The following is a 16,591-nucleotide window of genomic DNA, read 5'->3' on the forward strand; positions in this document are numbered from 1 at the left end:
GGATACCATTTTGCGAGAGGAGAGGAAGGAGCCATGAATTACAGGACATCACAGGTCTCCATTTTATACTTACATACAATTGCCATGGATACCATTTTGCGAAATGAGAGGAAGGAGCCATGTATTACAGGACATCACAGGTCTCCATTTTATAGTTACATACAATTGCCATGGATACCATTTTGTGAGAGGAGAGGAAGGAGCCATGGATTACAGGACATCACAGGTCTCCATTTTATACTTACATACAATTGCCATGGATACCATTTTGCGAAATGAGAGGAAGGAGCCATGTATTACAGGACATCACAGGTCTCCATTTTATAGTTACATACAATTGCCATGGATACCATTTTGTGAGAGGAGAGGAAGGACCCAGGACATCACAGGTCTCCATTTTATAGTGAAAGTGAGTCTTGGTATTAACCTTGCCTAAAATGTGAGGGGAGGATAATTTACACTGCTGAGCAATGGTGCCCCTGGCCGATATAAGTATATGGCCGAGGATGTAGAGGCAAGACCTAAGACCTGTAAGGGGGTACCAAGCAATAAGGCAAGAGCAGGCTGAGGGGTGAGGGTAAGCACATCCTTTGTAAGGGTAAACTCCTCTAACCAAAAGAGTTGTAGGACAGGGTAAACCCAAAATATATGCATAATAGTACCTTCCATGTAAGCACAGAAAAAGAAGAAAGAAGAGTGTCCTTGTGTGGGTGCACCACAGAGAGTAAATCATACAATAAAAATTAACTTTTATTATTATACCTTTAAAAGGCTGCGAAAATTAGTTAAAAGACATATATAACGTACAGGGGTGGGATAACACACTTTTATTAAAACAAAGGTGGCAGGCAGGTGTGGCTGTACACTTGTAATGAGTAACGTGTAGTGATTCACGGTGTGTAGATGCCTCAGTTCGAGCCGTGGGTCTACGATGTCCACAGCGAACAGTAGTATTGGGCTGCCAGGGGAGCTGGGTCACCTGACCTCTAATGACTCCACTCTTATGGCATAAATTAAATTAATGTACACACGTGTGCCGTCTCTGACAGTAAATGGACTAGTGCTATCTGTATCTTATAGCACAAAGGCCACAAAGCTGTATGTGACAAAGGTCAGCTACTGGGGTGTCCTGTCTGTCATAAATAGCGGAGAGAACTCTTCCCCAGAGTGCCTGATAGTGTCGCCTGTGGCAAACGCGAGTGAGGGTTCTGAGGCGGAATGTGCCCTTATAAACAGGGGGAAACAACGTCACCACTAATAACTCACTCTCGTGCCTCATAGGACCCAAATGCTGTATAGGTCACCTGGCACAGGTACCAAACATCTCTTACCCTGGAGTCTCAAATGGGGTGTCACAACTGTAATAATGACAGAGAGACCTCAACCCCAGAGAACCCCTAGATGTAAGGGGAGGGTAGGTTAGCTATGGGTAAAGCTTGAGAGGTGAACTGTGTCCCTGTCCTTAGACCAGGGGAAACACAGTCACCACTCTTGGCTCTCAAATGGAGAGGGGTCAGAGAGAGTGAGAACTCCCAAGGTGGGGTGTATCTCACTGCGGCACAGGTGTGAGTTGTAGCCCTCACAAGGGCTTACAAGACAACACACTGTAATACACAAATCAAAATGCAATTTACAATGAAAATAACAAAAACAGCACACAACTGCCTGCGCACCGCTAGCCGGCACGCGCTTCACAGTGTAGCTTCTTCAGGGCCAACCTGCCTGTAGGTAAGTAAGGGTTTAAATACCCCTTGGTCACATCTCTAAACCAATCACCAATCGGCGCTTTTTCCCGCCTCGAATCCCCGTGGGTCTGCCCACCCAATCACATAGGGTCATGGTGTTGCCCTGGTACGTGTAAACACACGTCCAGAGATGCGTCATTCTCTGTTATGATTGATGAACCAATCATTGCCGCGGCCGTGGATTGGGTGGGCAGACCCACGGGGATTCGAGGCGGGAAAAAGCGCCGATAAACCCTTACTTACCTACAGGCAGGTTGGCCCTGAAGAAGCTTTTTGATTTGTGTATTACAGTGTGTTGTCTTGTAAGCCCTTGTGAGGGCTACAACTCACACCTGTGCCGCAGTGAGATACACCCCACCTTGGGAGTTCTCACTCTCTCTGGCCCCTCTCCATTTGAGAGCCAAGAGTGGTGACTGTGTTTCCCCTGGTCTAAGGACAGGGACACAGTTCACCTCTCAAGCTTTACCCATAGCTAACCTACCCTCCCCTTACATCTAGGGGTTCTCTGGGGTTGAGGTCTCTCTGTCATTATTACAGTTGTGACACCCCATTTGAGACTCCAGGGTAAGAGATGTTTGGTACCTGTGCCAGGTGACCTATACAGCATTTGGGTCCTATGAGGCACGAGAGTGAGTTATTAGTGGTGACGTTGTTTCCCCCTGTTTATAAGGGCACATTCCGCCTCAGAACCCTCACTCGCGTTTGCCACAGGCGACACTATCAGGCACTCTGGGGAAGAGTTCTCTCTGCTATTTATGACAGACAGGACACCCCAGTAGCTGACCTTTGTCACATACAGCTTTCTAGACCCCCTCCAATCCGGGTTCCGCCCTTTACATTCCACTGAAACTGCCCTGACCAAAGTCACTAACGATCTACTATCGGCTAAATCCAAAGGCCTCTTCTCTATCCTCATCCAGCTTGATCTGTCGGCTGCCTTTGACACTGTTGACCACCCTCTCCTGCTCAACACCCTCCGCTCCTTTGGCATCACTGGCACGGTCTTCTCCTGGTTCACCTCATACCTCTCTGATCGCTCCTTCTCCGTCTCCACTCCGAGCTCCTCCTCTCCTACTACCCCCCAGCCAGTCGGTGTTCCCCAAGGGTCAGTCCTTGGCCCTCTCCTCTTCTCCCTCTACACCACCTCTCTGGGCACCCTCATCAGCTCCTATGGTTTTCATTACCACCTTTATGCTGATGATACCCTAATCTATCTCTCCTCCCCCGACTTATCCCCATCACTCCTGTCCAAGGTCTCCGAATGCCTCACGGCCATCTCAGCCTGGATGACCCAACGCTTCCTGAAACTAAACATGGCTAAAACTGAACTTCTAATCTTCCATCCCCCGAACATCCCCTCTTCTCCCACTATTTCCATCAGCATTGGTGAAACCAAGATCACGTCCACCGACCAAACGCGCTGCCTCGGTGTCATCATTGACTCCTCCCTCTCTTTCACCCCCCACATTCGTGCTCTCTCACAGTCTTGCCGCTTTCACCTACGCAACATCTCACGCATCAGACCATTCCTCTCCACTGACGCGACCAAAATTCTCATTCACTCTCTTGTCATCTCCCGCCTTGACTACTGCAACATCCTTCTCTCTGGGTTACCTCTCACCCGCCTCGCACCTCTCCAATCCATTCTTAACGCTGCTGCTAGGCTCATCTTCCTTTCCCGCCGCTCTACCTCCGCCTCCCCCCTCTGTCTATCTCTTCACTGGCTCCCCATTCCTTTCCGAGTTCTCTTTAAACTCCTCACCACCACCTACAAGGCTCTCTCCTCCTCCACAGCTCCCTACCTCTCTTCACTGATCTCTATCCACACTCCCTCCCGTCCTCTTCGCTCCATCGCTGACCGCCGACTGACCTCTCACCTAATCACCTCCTCCCACTCCCGTGTCCAAGATTTCTCTCGCGCTGCCCCCCTGCACTGGAACAACCTCCCGCCACCCATCAGGCTATCTGATTCCCTTACCTCCTTCAAGCGCTCCCTCAAAACCCACTTTTTTCGACTAGCCTATCCCTCCTCCTAACCTCTTTTGATCCTCCTATCCTGCCTACGTTCCCCTCCGTTCCTACTTATCCTATTGTATTTCGTTCGTCCACCCACCTATTTTTAGTATGTTAACTCTTATGAGCAGGGCCCTCCTTCCTCACGTACTCACCCTACCTCATTACCTCACCTGTGCTCCTGTCCTGTTCTTCCCTTCCTCTACTTCATCTTCAGTCTCCTTGACAATTTTGACACCTACTTCTGAACTGATGCTGATTTTAGTTCTACCAGCTATACCCCTATTTATACTGTATCTTTCAACACACCCTGTACGTTACCTTGTAATTTGTTTTTTGTTTGCTATGTACGGCGCTGCGGACACTTTGCGGCGCCTTATAAATAAACCTACTACTACTACTACTTTGTGGCCTTTGTGCTATAACATACAGATAGCACTAGTCCATTTACTGTCAGAGACGGCACACGTGTGTACATTAATTTAATTTATGCCATAAGAGTGGAGTCATTAGAGGTCAGGTGACCCAGCTCCCCTGGCAGCCCAATACTACTGTTCGCTGTGGACATCGTAGACCCACGGCTCGAACTGAGGCATCTACACACCGTGAATCACTACACGTTACTCATTACAAGTGTACAGCCGCACCTGCCTGCCACCTTTGTTTTAATAAAAGTGTGTTATCCCACCCCTGTACGTTATATATGTCTTTTAACTAATTTTCGCAGCCTTTTAAAGGTATAATAATAAAAGTTAATTTTTATTGTATGATTTACTCTCTGTGGTGCACCCACACAAGGACACTCTTCTTTCTTCTTTTTCTTTGCTCTCAAACATAGTGTCCAGAGGTAGCACACCCCTGCCTATATAGGTTTAACCTTATACACATTATTTCAGGGGTCCTAACATATTTAGTCTTGTGCGACTGACCAAAACCTCCTGTTTCTCTACCTTCCATGTAATAAAGATGTCAACAAAGTTTAAAAAATATTGGCCATATCTTATGGAATTTATGGATTATGGAATTTATGTTTAAGATCATTTTGCTATGGCACCTAAACAGAGGGCATAAAGCATAAAGGGTCAGGAGGGGAAGTGAAGTGGTACCAGTAACATATGGCACGAGGGAACGATGCAGTAGACATTCTGATCAACACCTGAGGGGAGGTCATAAGAAAGACAGCAGGGGGAATACTAGTCGCCAACACTGAATGCCTCAGCTGGAGATAATAAAACCAGGCTGAACATCCCAACCCAAATTTAGCACATTGATCTGGCAAAGGTAGAGTAAGGGCCAGGGAGAACTTATCTGCTAGAGTCCTAATGCCCAGACGAAGGAAATAGAAGACAGAGCTTTGATAAACACATTTCTAGTAGGGAAGAGCAAAGTCAAAGTCAAAATGTAGAGGGCGCTTGGAGTTGCATTTTGTAAAGGTGTTCGAGATGGCTATAGGAAGCATAGAGTGCTGCAGACAAAGCCATCTTGGAGAGGAGGTCTGTAATTGGAAAGCCAGAGATGAGGGCACACTCCAGATTCACTCATGGCTCGAATGAGGGGGGTGGAACCAAATTATTTTTTAGGGAAGCACAGCTGCCTTGTGATAGCAAACTATGTCAGGGAGAGTTATGCCTTGTCATTTACAATGTAATATTGTGTGAGAACCAGAAAGTGAGAGATTTTGGGGAGAGTTTTCCCATTTTTGTAAAGTGGCAATCAATTACATGGCAAAATCCACCTGGTTTTTCAGTGTGAATGATTGCCGCTTTAAAAAACATGGAAAACTCTCCCAAAGTCTCTCACTTTCTGATTCTCACACCTTATTACTTTTGGCCCCGTGTGAGGAGTCTTATCCTTCCATACATATAAGAGTATCATTTTCTTCATAGAATCCAAAAGTTACAGAGTTTAACATAAGGAGTAGCACAGAACACATACATTGATTTTGGTAACAACAGCCTAATAGAGGTAGCATTTTACTGACCTCAGGACCAAAATTCACATGATTGCAACCCATGAAATCACTAGGAACCAGTCACTGAGGTATGAGGCACACATATCATTATCTAATAGCTGTTTAATGAATATACATTGATCTGCAATTCTCACCGCAAAAGTGACGCAGTTGTCATCCTCAGATTGTGTGATGTGTTTCTCTAGTAACGTAATGTTCTCTTGCTCCGTCTCCAGAGTCACGGTTGCAGTAAGAGACTCATTAAGATGGGACAGATGTAGGCAGAATTTCTGTTCATGCCCGGCCTTCAAGAGGGTGGGTACCAACAGCATATACGTTCTGATAACAGAAGAATAAGGTGTTATCGCCTGAGAAGGTAGCATAACAGGATACTCAGATCAATCGTACAACAGCAATAACCCACGGATTCGATCAGTGAAAATGTGGAATTGCAATAAAGCACAGGATTTTGCTCACGGTATCTAATTTGGTATAAATTATAGTACATAGCAGCTGAAACTCTAAAGACACTACATGATATTTTATAGTATAGTAGTATTGGCCCCTAAACACGAGTAAGAAATCTTATAATCAGTCCAAGACAGCAAGACTGACAGCAAGATACGAGGGGTGTGCTATATGTTTTTGGATGCACAAAAAGACGTGCCCCCTCACGTGCGGTGCCCGAAGCCCAATGTGGCTGCAATCTATGGCTCCCAGCACATTTGGGAATGCTGAGAGCCGATAGAAAGCCATCTTAATGTCCTGCCACTCAGACTCACAAAGTGGGAATCTTCTTGAAAGCAAGCAAGAAAAACACTTGAGTGAAATGCTTAGAGAAAGTGGCTTGTGAGACCCCCAATGACCATGAGGTCACAGACTGAGTGGAGCCTGTGGCCAAGAAGCAGAGGGCACACATTGATTTCTGCAGCCCAGACACTGCATCGTTGGCACCCCCATAAGGGTCCAAATTAACTCTCACCTGCTCATATAAGTTCAAAAGGTTATTGCAGTTCAGCCTAAACATCCCCACAACCTGTTGATCAGAGAGGGAGTCCAGATACAGCCTAGCACCATACCTACTTGAAGCACGCAGTAATCGGGGTACCTGTATCTGGCGCGCAGCTTCCTTCCTCTTCCTGCGCAGCTCCTCCAAAAGATCAAAGTCACAAACAGCCAGCTCAAAACCACTCTGCACAATCTCCATCTTTCAAACCCTTACAGGTGTCCTTAATGATGTTTGGGTATGTAGGGGAGATTATGAATAAAATTGAGGACACCTGTGAGAAAATTAAACATTTCCGCACTTGACCAAAGTTGCTTTTGGGTCAATTCGCCCATCAGGACCTGGTCTGCATCATTGGCGATTTTTAGACACTTTTGAAATGCGAATTTCGTTTGCGCATTCCATTAAATTAGCAAATTCTATACTTTTCTATGGGAAAACATCTGGATGCGGTAACAATGCGAATTGAAACCGGCAAGTGAGAACGTGCAAATTATCGCACAAAATGTGCGATTTGCGGGACTTAGCGCACCATATTAAGTAAGCAATTTTGGCAAAAAGTGCGATAACGCCATTTTGTTGCCTAAAAATCGCAATAATTCAACAATCGTATTCTATTAAATGTCACCCATTGTGCCTGGCTTGTAAATAATGCTGTGCCACCGGTTGGTCACTGACCCCTTTCTCCTTTGCTATCTTAATACTAGATCTGTGAAGTGTCATGTGGTCCCGCAATGTCCTAACAGTCTTGCCGACGTAGCTGAGACTGCATGGACAAGTTACAAAATAGACAATGAAGCGTGTCTTACAGGATACTCTATGCCTAATATTTTACCACTGAGCGGATGTCGAAAGTATGTATCATTAGTCCTGTCATTGCACATAGTACAGTCCAAACAACGGAAACATCCATTCTTCAGTGATAAAAGGTTCTCTTGATAATTTTGACTACTCTGAAAACTAGTGACATAAGCTTGTACAACCCAAACTCTTATGTTCCGTCCACGTTGATAACAGGACAAAATGATTGTATCATTAAGCTTGAGTCCAAAATATGAAGACAGTGAGGCGGCACTCCAGAAGAAATAATGCAATAAATGCAAGATAGACTCAACGTTTCGGGGTATGTTGTCTCATCTCCATCATTGGCCTCAAGCCTCTAGTTGTATGTTGATTGGGTCCTCACTACTTACATTTAAGCTGTAATGTGTATTGAACTGTGGCGCTCTTTATTTGTACTGTATTTTTGTTATTTATTCAATGTTATGCCAAGTTTTGTCTCCCTGTATTGTTCCTTTGTACGGCGCTGCGAAACACTTGTGGCGCCTTATAAATAAAATTATAATAATAATATTAATAATGTTGTGTGATGTACTTTGTATCCTGATAAAGCGCAATGGAATATGCTGCGCTATAAAAGAAACTGTTAATAAATAAATAAAATGAAGGGGTGAAATATAGATACTCCGAAACGATGAGACTACCCGGTGTTTATTGCATTATTTATTCCGGAGTGCCGCCTCACTGTCTTCGTATTTTGGACTCAATTGTGAGTACCTGGAGGGCACCTATTACAGCCTGATTACATGGGAACGTCCAGTGTTTACACTTGTTCCCATGGGCGTGACTATCCACCGCTGCCCCACTCCCCCCAGCCGCAGCCTTGGGTTCACTCTGTTTGCCGTGGCCGCACACACCCGGTGTATGCACATGTGCAGAAATGACCCAACGCATGCACATACACCCACCATTGGTCCCCGTGTGAATGTTCTGTACTACAAGAGACAAAACATAATAGGATCACAGAAACATTTTCAATATATAAACAGAAAGAAAAAAACAAAAATATTGGCAACAACATTACAAAGTAGAAGTACAGATAAAGACGATCGGTGACCTTAGAATATGTGTTTTTTTCCATGTTTAAACAATGACGCAAACCGTCAGGAAATTGCCTATGTAACAATAGCGTGTGCACACCATTAACACAGGACGACATTGTATCTACCCATGTGTGGTTAAGGAGTTAAGTACAGATATTGATTGATCATTATTTCTTCTATTCGTGGAAACTTTATCACCCACCACAAGATTGTCAAAAAGCAGTCACTCGGGAAATGAAAGAATTGTGAGACTGCCTTTTATTGTTGGTGAAATATTTTATGTAATACAGTCATTTATTGAACTGTATTACAGTTGGACACGGTTCCCGTAGCAGAGTGACGCGGTCTCTGGCACGTGAGTCATGCGTCCTCTCTGCCTCTACTGACCCGAACGAGCGAGGTAGTGTATACTAACACACCTCTCACTCAGCTCCACGGGCAGCACGCAGTCTGTAGAACTAGTGGCTCCAGCAGTCAGCAGCTGAAGCGGGACCATACCCGTGTTCAAGCGCATACCGCTGCTGCTTATACCCCTTTCACATTGCAGCTGTAACACGGCATATTGCCGTTTTTTTAGTGCTTTAAAACGTTTCCAGCAGCAATGTGAAAGCTACATTGTCAATTTACCGGTTACAGAAAACCGGCATTTTGACACGTGTTAAAAGGAGGATCCTACACGGTTCGGAGCCGTTTCACCTGCAGTGTGAACAGCTCAGAAACGGTATTTGCTATAAATGATAACCACACTTGATCCCCGCCCACAAGCAGGAAAAAAACATTTAAAATGACATTGTATGGCTTTCTATGGGTGAAACGGGTTGAATCTGAAAGGTACAAAACGGTATTTAAACTGCAATATACCTTTACATCATGCAATATGAAAGGGGTTTAACTGGCTTTTGACCAGTTTTAAGACACGTTTAGAAAAACGGGTTGAAAGCAGGTTTTTGCAATGTGAAAAGGGTATTAGAGAGTCCCAGGATTCCATTGATACTGGAGAAAGTTTCAATAAATGTGCAACAATTCTGGCCAATTCATGATACATTGTAACCATAAATACTAGTATTAGAAACGCACTCCCCAGCTTAGTGGAAGCATTAATTTCCCAACATTTTACTGAAAGCCACCGTGCCATGATACAGCTAGCAATTAATAAATACAAATACAGGGACAGTGTGTAGTGGGGTCCCATTAGGTGAGGATTATTATCCTTTTTAAATCACTATATGTTGTCTCATGTCTTGTTTGTTTTATCTTATTTTGCAACTATTTTAATCAGATCATTAAAAGTCATGTTTTATTAGTCAAATTTTTCTTGGTGCACCAGCAAATGACATTCTTTCCTGTCCCTAAAAGTATATCTATCTGTCTATCTATCATATTCAATAGGATATTATGATGTTACCAGCCCGTCACAATGATGGAACAACATAACAGTAATGTCAGCGCCAGTGGCTGTGCGCGTCTTTCAGATCAACAATAATGTCAGCGCCAGTGGCTGTGCGCGCCTTTCAGATCAACAATAATGTCAGCGCCAGTGGATGTGCGTGCCTTTCAGATCAACACTTGACTTGCTCTGCAGGGTGCTGTGGAGGTGTTAAGGTGCCTATACACAGGTTCAATTTGGGCCAATTCTACTCCATTTCTATGGAACTGGATGATATATAGGTAAAATCGACCTACTGTAAATCACATGCGTTTTATTGCATGTAAAAAATGGCACATCAAGTGCCAAGTCGGATGGAGCCCTCCCGGGGAGCTGCCGGGGAAGCTCAAGGGAAAACAGGTGAGACTTATGCCTCAGAAAAGTTGGACCTGTGTATGGCCACCTTTAGGGGGTTATTCAATCTGTGCCAATATTTCCCGACAGGGGAAATATCGGCAGTCACCTATTCAATGCCGCCGTTAACGACAGCATTGAAGGGTGTCAGATCCGACTTTAAAAAAACAGAACTGTTTTGTCGGAAACAGCCACGGATTGTCGAATTCACAGACATTTTTCAATCCGCAGACCTTCATCGGTCCACGGACTTTACGTCACTCAACGGCCGGAATGTTGAATTTGGGATGTCAGAAAAAAAAAAGAAAGCCGTCCTCAAAGCCGCTCATCTGCTGGTAATACCAGCGGATGCGTGGCTTTCCAGGCGATGATGCGGGACTGCGCAACACCACTCACCGCAGGGTCATACACACTGGGTGGCTTTGAGCTGAAAGCCGCTCAAACTTGGTGTTTTGAGTGGCTTTTTCGCCCTTGAGAAAATATGTAACCCTAATTTAACCACTTAAGAAAGAGAAGCATTAAGGGAACTGACACATGATGGAATAAATATTGATACAAGCAGTAGATGGGGAGGGGCAAAGTTACAAAGAACATTACAAAGATGTTGATCATCAGCTGATCAACAGAGTCATAAGGTCAATAGGGTCAATAGGTCAGGTCACTTTTAATTAACTACTAACCATACTGCACCAGTATCCTTCAACTTTTTTATATATGGTGGAATTTGTGCTCTTTATTCATGAAGTGATGCTGTCGAGGCATATGGGGAAAATAATGTTTCTTTAGAGAGAAAATAGTAAAGTGGCTAGTGCAAAATAGACAATAGCCAGTCCATTATATAACAAAAGAAAGTAGCTTGTGCAAAATAGACAATGTCAGAGGTAAAGTAGACCAGTAGCGGTTTCAGCGGAGGGGTCCAACATTCAAAAAGGGGAGCCACACCAACTGCCAGTTTGGAATGGCAGTTGGTGGTAGTTGGCGTGGCTCCCCTATTCGTATTTTGGACTTTGGCGCAGCCTCAACTTTGGAGCCACCACTGAAGTTCGCCCATATCAAAGTTATGCATCTGGGCAGGATATTTATTGAATATAATAATATTGCAACATATTTAAGGGAATATTGCGCAATTCAAAATGGAGGAAGTATAGAGAGAGGTGGTGTCGGCAGACACAATAAATACATTTAAAATAAGATTGGACAAACATCTATTGGTTAAAAACATACAGGGGTACAAACAATAATCATAATCTGTCCTTAAATCATATCAGTATACAGGTTGAACTGGATGGACGTGAGTCTTTATTCAGCCTTAAATACTATGTAGCTGTAATAGGTAGAGAGAGAACTGAATGAGCAGGAGGGTTCAAAGGAAAAATCTCAGACTTTTGAACATATATTATATAATATATTAATACCTAGTAGGGGGTTTTGCCATCTTGACTACCTTCTCTACTTCTCCCGTAGTAGGGTGGCCAATCCCTGGGATTTGGCCCCAAAATCACAGAGATATCAATCCCAGGATTGGAGTTTCTAATCGATTTCGGGATTAGACTAGGCGCATGAGCACTAGCTCAGACGCTGCCCGGCTGTTCCAGACCCGGCAAGTGGCTCTGCGCAGCGTGACATGATGACAGAGGTCATGCTGCGCAGGCCACACTCTCGCACCGCTCGCTTCCCCGCCTGCCTGTTCAGTGCGGCTCCCCGATTACACCGCTGGACCCACTATGAAGGTAATTGTGTCAGTTCGGGGAGTGTGGGTGGTTTTTTAAATTAGTGTCCTTAATAATCTGATCAAAAATCAGTGAGATGTAGAAAGTAAACATATGGCTGAACTCCCTGCTGGGTGCGGAGATAAGAGAGGATTACTGTTACAAGGGTTGGTACTAGTTAACTTACACAGGAAAACTGAATTGAGATACTGTCAGTGGAAGGATAAATAGAGAATAGGCTTTTGGTAAATGGACTCACTATCTAGCTACTGTATGTACAGTATAAGGGGCACATTTGTCATTCAATATTTGCAGCTAAACGGGAGTGTTCGGGGGTTAAGGTGCCCATACACTAGTAAGATTTATCTTCAGATCTGGCTGGTTGGAACAAAAACATGGTTATGGATGAGTGACAGTTTGTCAGTTTTCCAGCATTTCCAAGCAAATGGTCAACTGTCATTTGCTCTCATCCATAACCAGGTTTTTGTTCCAACCAGCCAGATCTGAAGATAAATCTGCGTGTGTATGGCCACCTTTAGTCGCAAAAATAAGTATCACTGGAATGTACTGTATCAGTAGGGATCGCAGCAGGAATCTACAATCCCTGCTGCGATCCCTCCTGTACCACCGATGGGCACTTCCCCCATAGGTTACTATGGGGGATGCAAAGCTGCCCAATGTAACAACATCAGGCAGCTGCGCATCGCATCCCCGGGCTACCGTCATTCTGAGATGGCGGCAGCCCATTGTATGGGATACACACCGCACTGATGCCGAGGCTGTGCGGTCAGCGGGGTTGGCGGAGGGTCAGCACTAACCGCGCATGCCCCCGGCGCCCAGCTAAACACATCGCAGGGACGGTTATGGATCGTTAGGTCGACCCAAGAAAGGTCGACACCATAAGGTTGACAGGGACTGGAGGTCGACAGGGTCATTAGGTTGACCAGCGGAAGGTCGACAATGCAGAAGGTTGACACATATTTTTGAATTTGTTTAAGCCGATGTCTAGTTCTGGACACTGTCGCATTGCTTGCTGTGCTCGCAATGCTTCGGGCACGGTGCCTGGCTACTCTCGGCACACTATTATATTCTCCCTCCGTGCCCTAGTGGATGGTAGGCCATAAACTACCTCCTGTTCTGGAACCACAATGGGGGAAAAAAATCAAAAAACCTGTGTTGACCTTCTGCATTGTCAACCTTCCGCCGGTCGACCTAAGGACCTGCTGACGTTCAGTCCATGTCAACCTTCTGCCTGTCGATCTAAGGAGTGTCGACCTTTCTTGTGCCGACCTAAAGACTGCATCCCGGCGGGGTGGGCACCTTTCAGAGCCCTGTTCCAGCGCGTCAGGGATGATACATCCCTGTGATAGAATCACATTTTACATTGCGGTCCTGTGTGGTAACATTCCGCCCAGGATCATTGATAAATGGGCCCTTAAGAATGTTTTTAAATGCTGAGAAACAGATCTGCACTATATAGTCAAAGTTGGATCAGATCGCATCGCACGGGACTCGCATGGGAGGTTCTCCATTGTCTTTATTCACAGTTACACTAGAACCTAAATAATAATAATCTTGGTGACATTTAATAATGTTCCCTAAAAGGATTAGGCTTAAACAATGTGGTACGATATAATCGCTGAGCAATGTAATTAAGACTTTAATGACACATGTTTTGTTTTTAGTTGTGCAACGTCCTGTTATTTCTGCTGAACTTACACTCATTTAATAACAGAATAGCCTTAAGCACAGATGTGTTCATAGGCCCTTATTCTGGTCCACATGCAGGCCCTTATTCTGGTTCACTCTCAGAGGCAAATTCCTTCTCAAATGTACACTGCAGGTGGGGCAGATGTAACATGTGCAGAGAGAATTAGATTTTGGGTGAGTTATTTTGTTTCTGTGCAGGGTAAATACTGGCTGCTTTATTTTTACACTGCAATATAGATCTCACTTTGAAGTAAAACACCACCCAAATCTGATTCTCTCTGCACAAGTTACATCTGCCCCACCTGCAAGGACTGGAGGGAGAATGAAATAGTGGGTGTAGCGAGGCACCGTGCCCGAAGCATTGCAAGTGGAGCAAGCCATGCAAGGGGATGTCATGCACCGATATGGTGTTCATGTTGACTGTGTTGACATCCGGGACAATTTTTTTTTTAAACCCCATGTCAACCTTTTGACTATCAATCTTCTCCATGTCAACCTAATGCTTGTGTCAATCTAATGACCCTGTTGACCTAGACCCATGTTGAACTTTTGATAGTGTCGACCTAATGAACCTAAACCATCAGCTTGCTGCTGGCTGTGAATTTTGCAGGTGGGTTCCACGCTGTTCTATCCACTGCTAGTACCCAGGAGGAGTGCTGGTACTTCATTCACTTTACGGGAGAGCTTTTTTTTATTTTTATATTCCTTAAATAAATAAACAAAAACTCCCTGATGTAAATGAACAAACAGTCTCTTTCAAGCATTGAGCAATATGTTATCCCTTTGTAACTAACTTTGAATAAATAACACAATACATAATAATTCTTGTGAAACAAAAAATACCTCTAAGGGCCAACAGATCATGAAACAGGAATACAAGTCTAGAAATACCAGAATATACAATTTACTATTGTGTAAAGCATAGTTCCCAGCAAACCTCCCAACTGTCCCATTTTTTGGGATGGCCCCATGTCCTGGGCTGGCAGTGTGGGGGGGGGGGGGGCAGTTGGGCCCTTCTGAGCAATATATTTTACTATGTTGTCTAATGTGTACATTCAGTATTGTTAACCATGCGCTCCGCACATCGTTAACGATCCTCTATCTCATCTGAACATGTACAGACGAGGAAGGTCTTCGTTAATGGCGGCTGCTTTCCATTGCTTTTCTGTGGCATTGTATTTAAAAATATAAGGACTGATTCAGCAATGTTAGCAAATCAAAAAGCACGCAACTGGGCAAAATCATGTAGCAATGCAGGTAGTGGGGCTGATGTAACGTGCAGAGAGAGTTAGATTTGTTTGGGTTATAGTGTTTCTGTGCAGGGTAAGTACTGGCTGCCTTGTTACACTGCACTTTAGATTTCCGTTCGAACATGAATCGAACTCTCTCTGCACATGTTACATCTGCCCCACCTGCAGTGCCCATGGTTTTGCCCAGTTGGGTGATCTTTTTTGCTTTGCTAACATCTGAATCAGGCTATAGGGGAGGACCGAGCGGGTGTTTGCTGGGCACACAAGGTGCAGATTACATTTTACTCCAATTGCATCTCACTAGGGGCCTTATTCTGGTCCACACACAACGCTGCAGATTTCACAGCATTGTGTGTGGATTAAACGCTACCAGCCGCTCGCACAGCCGTCCCCCCCCCCCTCGCTTGGCGAGTTCCCCGCACAGTTGTATTCTCCCTTCATGCCCTAGTGCAGTGGTTCCCAAACTGTGTGCCGTGGCTCCCTGGGGTGCCTTGAGACACTTGCAGGGGTGCCCTGGGTTGGTGGTCCAGGACCAATCAAAAATATTTATGGTTAATAATTTATGGGCAAAACCAGTGCTGGTGGCTGCCAATCATAAAATGTGTAAAAACCGAAGCAAATCCTACCCTTTACCACATAAATGATCCGAAGAAATGCATATAACCCAATCTACTTAGCTTATTTTTTTGGCCTAGGGGTGATTCAAAAAAGATTGGGAACCCCTGCCCTAGTGGATGGTAAGGTTATAAAACATAAAAATTGATGTGGACCTTTTGCACCGTCGACCCTCCCATTGTTGACCTAATGCTTGTGTCCACCTTCTGACCCTGTCCACCTTAGGCCTGTTGACCTTTAGCGGTCGACATAGTGTATGTCAGCCTTAATTCTATCGACCTAGCACCGTATCCACTCACTAGGTATTACATTCTCCCATAGAGCATAAATCAAACCAAAACATTAAAATCAATTGCAGAAAAAAGAAAATGAAGCCGTTAAGATTGTAATTAAAAATATTTGAGTAGATGTCCATGATCTGAAGAGCTAACAATCCGCAAGAATGCTTCATTGAATATTACTGCTTATCCGCATAGCACTATCATGTTCCCCAATGCTGTATAAATAAAGAAGACTTGTCTTACGGGTCAGGGTCTGTCAGATCTCCCCCATGGATGCACGTCAGGAGCAGGCACAGTCCCAGCGCTGAGCTCCACATTGCTGCTGCTGGTCAGATCTCACGTTGAGAATGAAGAATGCTGGAAAGGCTTTATAAAGCTGTGCCTGTGTACAGCCCCCTGGCAGACACACAAATGTTACACACGTTACACAAACACTGACCCTTGCACAAGGCCTTCTCTGTGAGGGATGGTGCATGTTTGCTTTGCCTTGTGTCTGTTTGCTGGACTGTATTCTTAAATCATCTCCTGTTACGATAATCGTGAGGCCTCCTGCCCAGGTACACAGGAGGATCTGTACGTTGTGGTGCCAATACAAAGCATTGTAAACTCATCTGCTATCACAGGGATCTAAACTGATGAATGTGACAT

At 44.7% G+C, this 16,591-nt stretch overlaps 1 protein-coding gene across 2 annotated transcripts in view; it reads right to left on the bottom strand.

The window, feature by feature from the left end:
* The window catches only part of LOC146009224 (alpha-2-macroglobulin-like), a 90,469-nt gene extending 74,129 nt beyond the window's left edge, over nucleotides 1–16,340 (bottom strand). For both annotated transcript variants that reach the window (XM_083149382.1, XM_083149381.1), the window contains exons 1-2: nucleotides 16,187–16,340; nucleotides 5,865–6,048 (exon numbers count right to left, since the gene is read on the bottom strand). In XM_083149382.1, the coding sequence (XP_083005508.1) occupies nucleotides 5,865–6,048; nucleotides 16,187–16,260 (258 nt within the window). In that variant the 5' untranslated portion in view covers nucleotides 16,261–16,340. The remainder of the gene's footprint in view (nucleotides 1–5,864; nucleotides 6,049–16,186) is intronic.
* Between the last annotated feature and the right edge of the window lie 251 nt (nucleotides 16,341–16,591).

The sequence above is a fragment of the Crinia signifera genome, chromosome 6 (assembly GCF_055691185.1).
Source record: "Crinia signifera chromosome 6, ASM5569118v1, whole genome shotgun sequence".
Classification (NCBI taxonomy): Eukaryota; Metazoa; Chordata; class Amphibia; order Anura; family Myobatrachidae; genus Crinia; species Crinia signifera.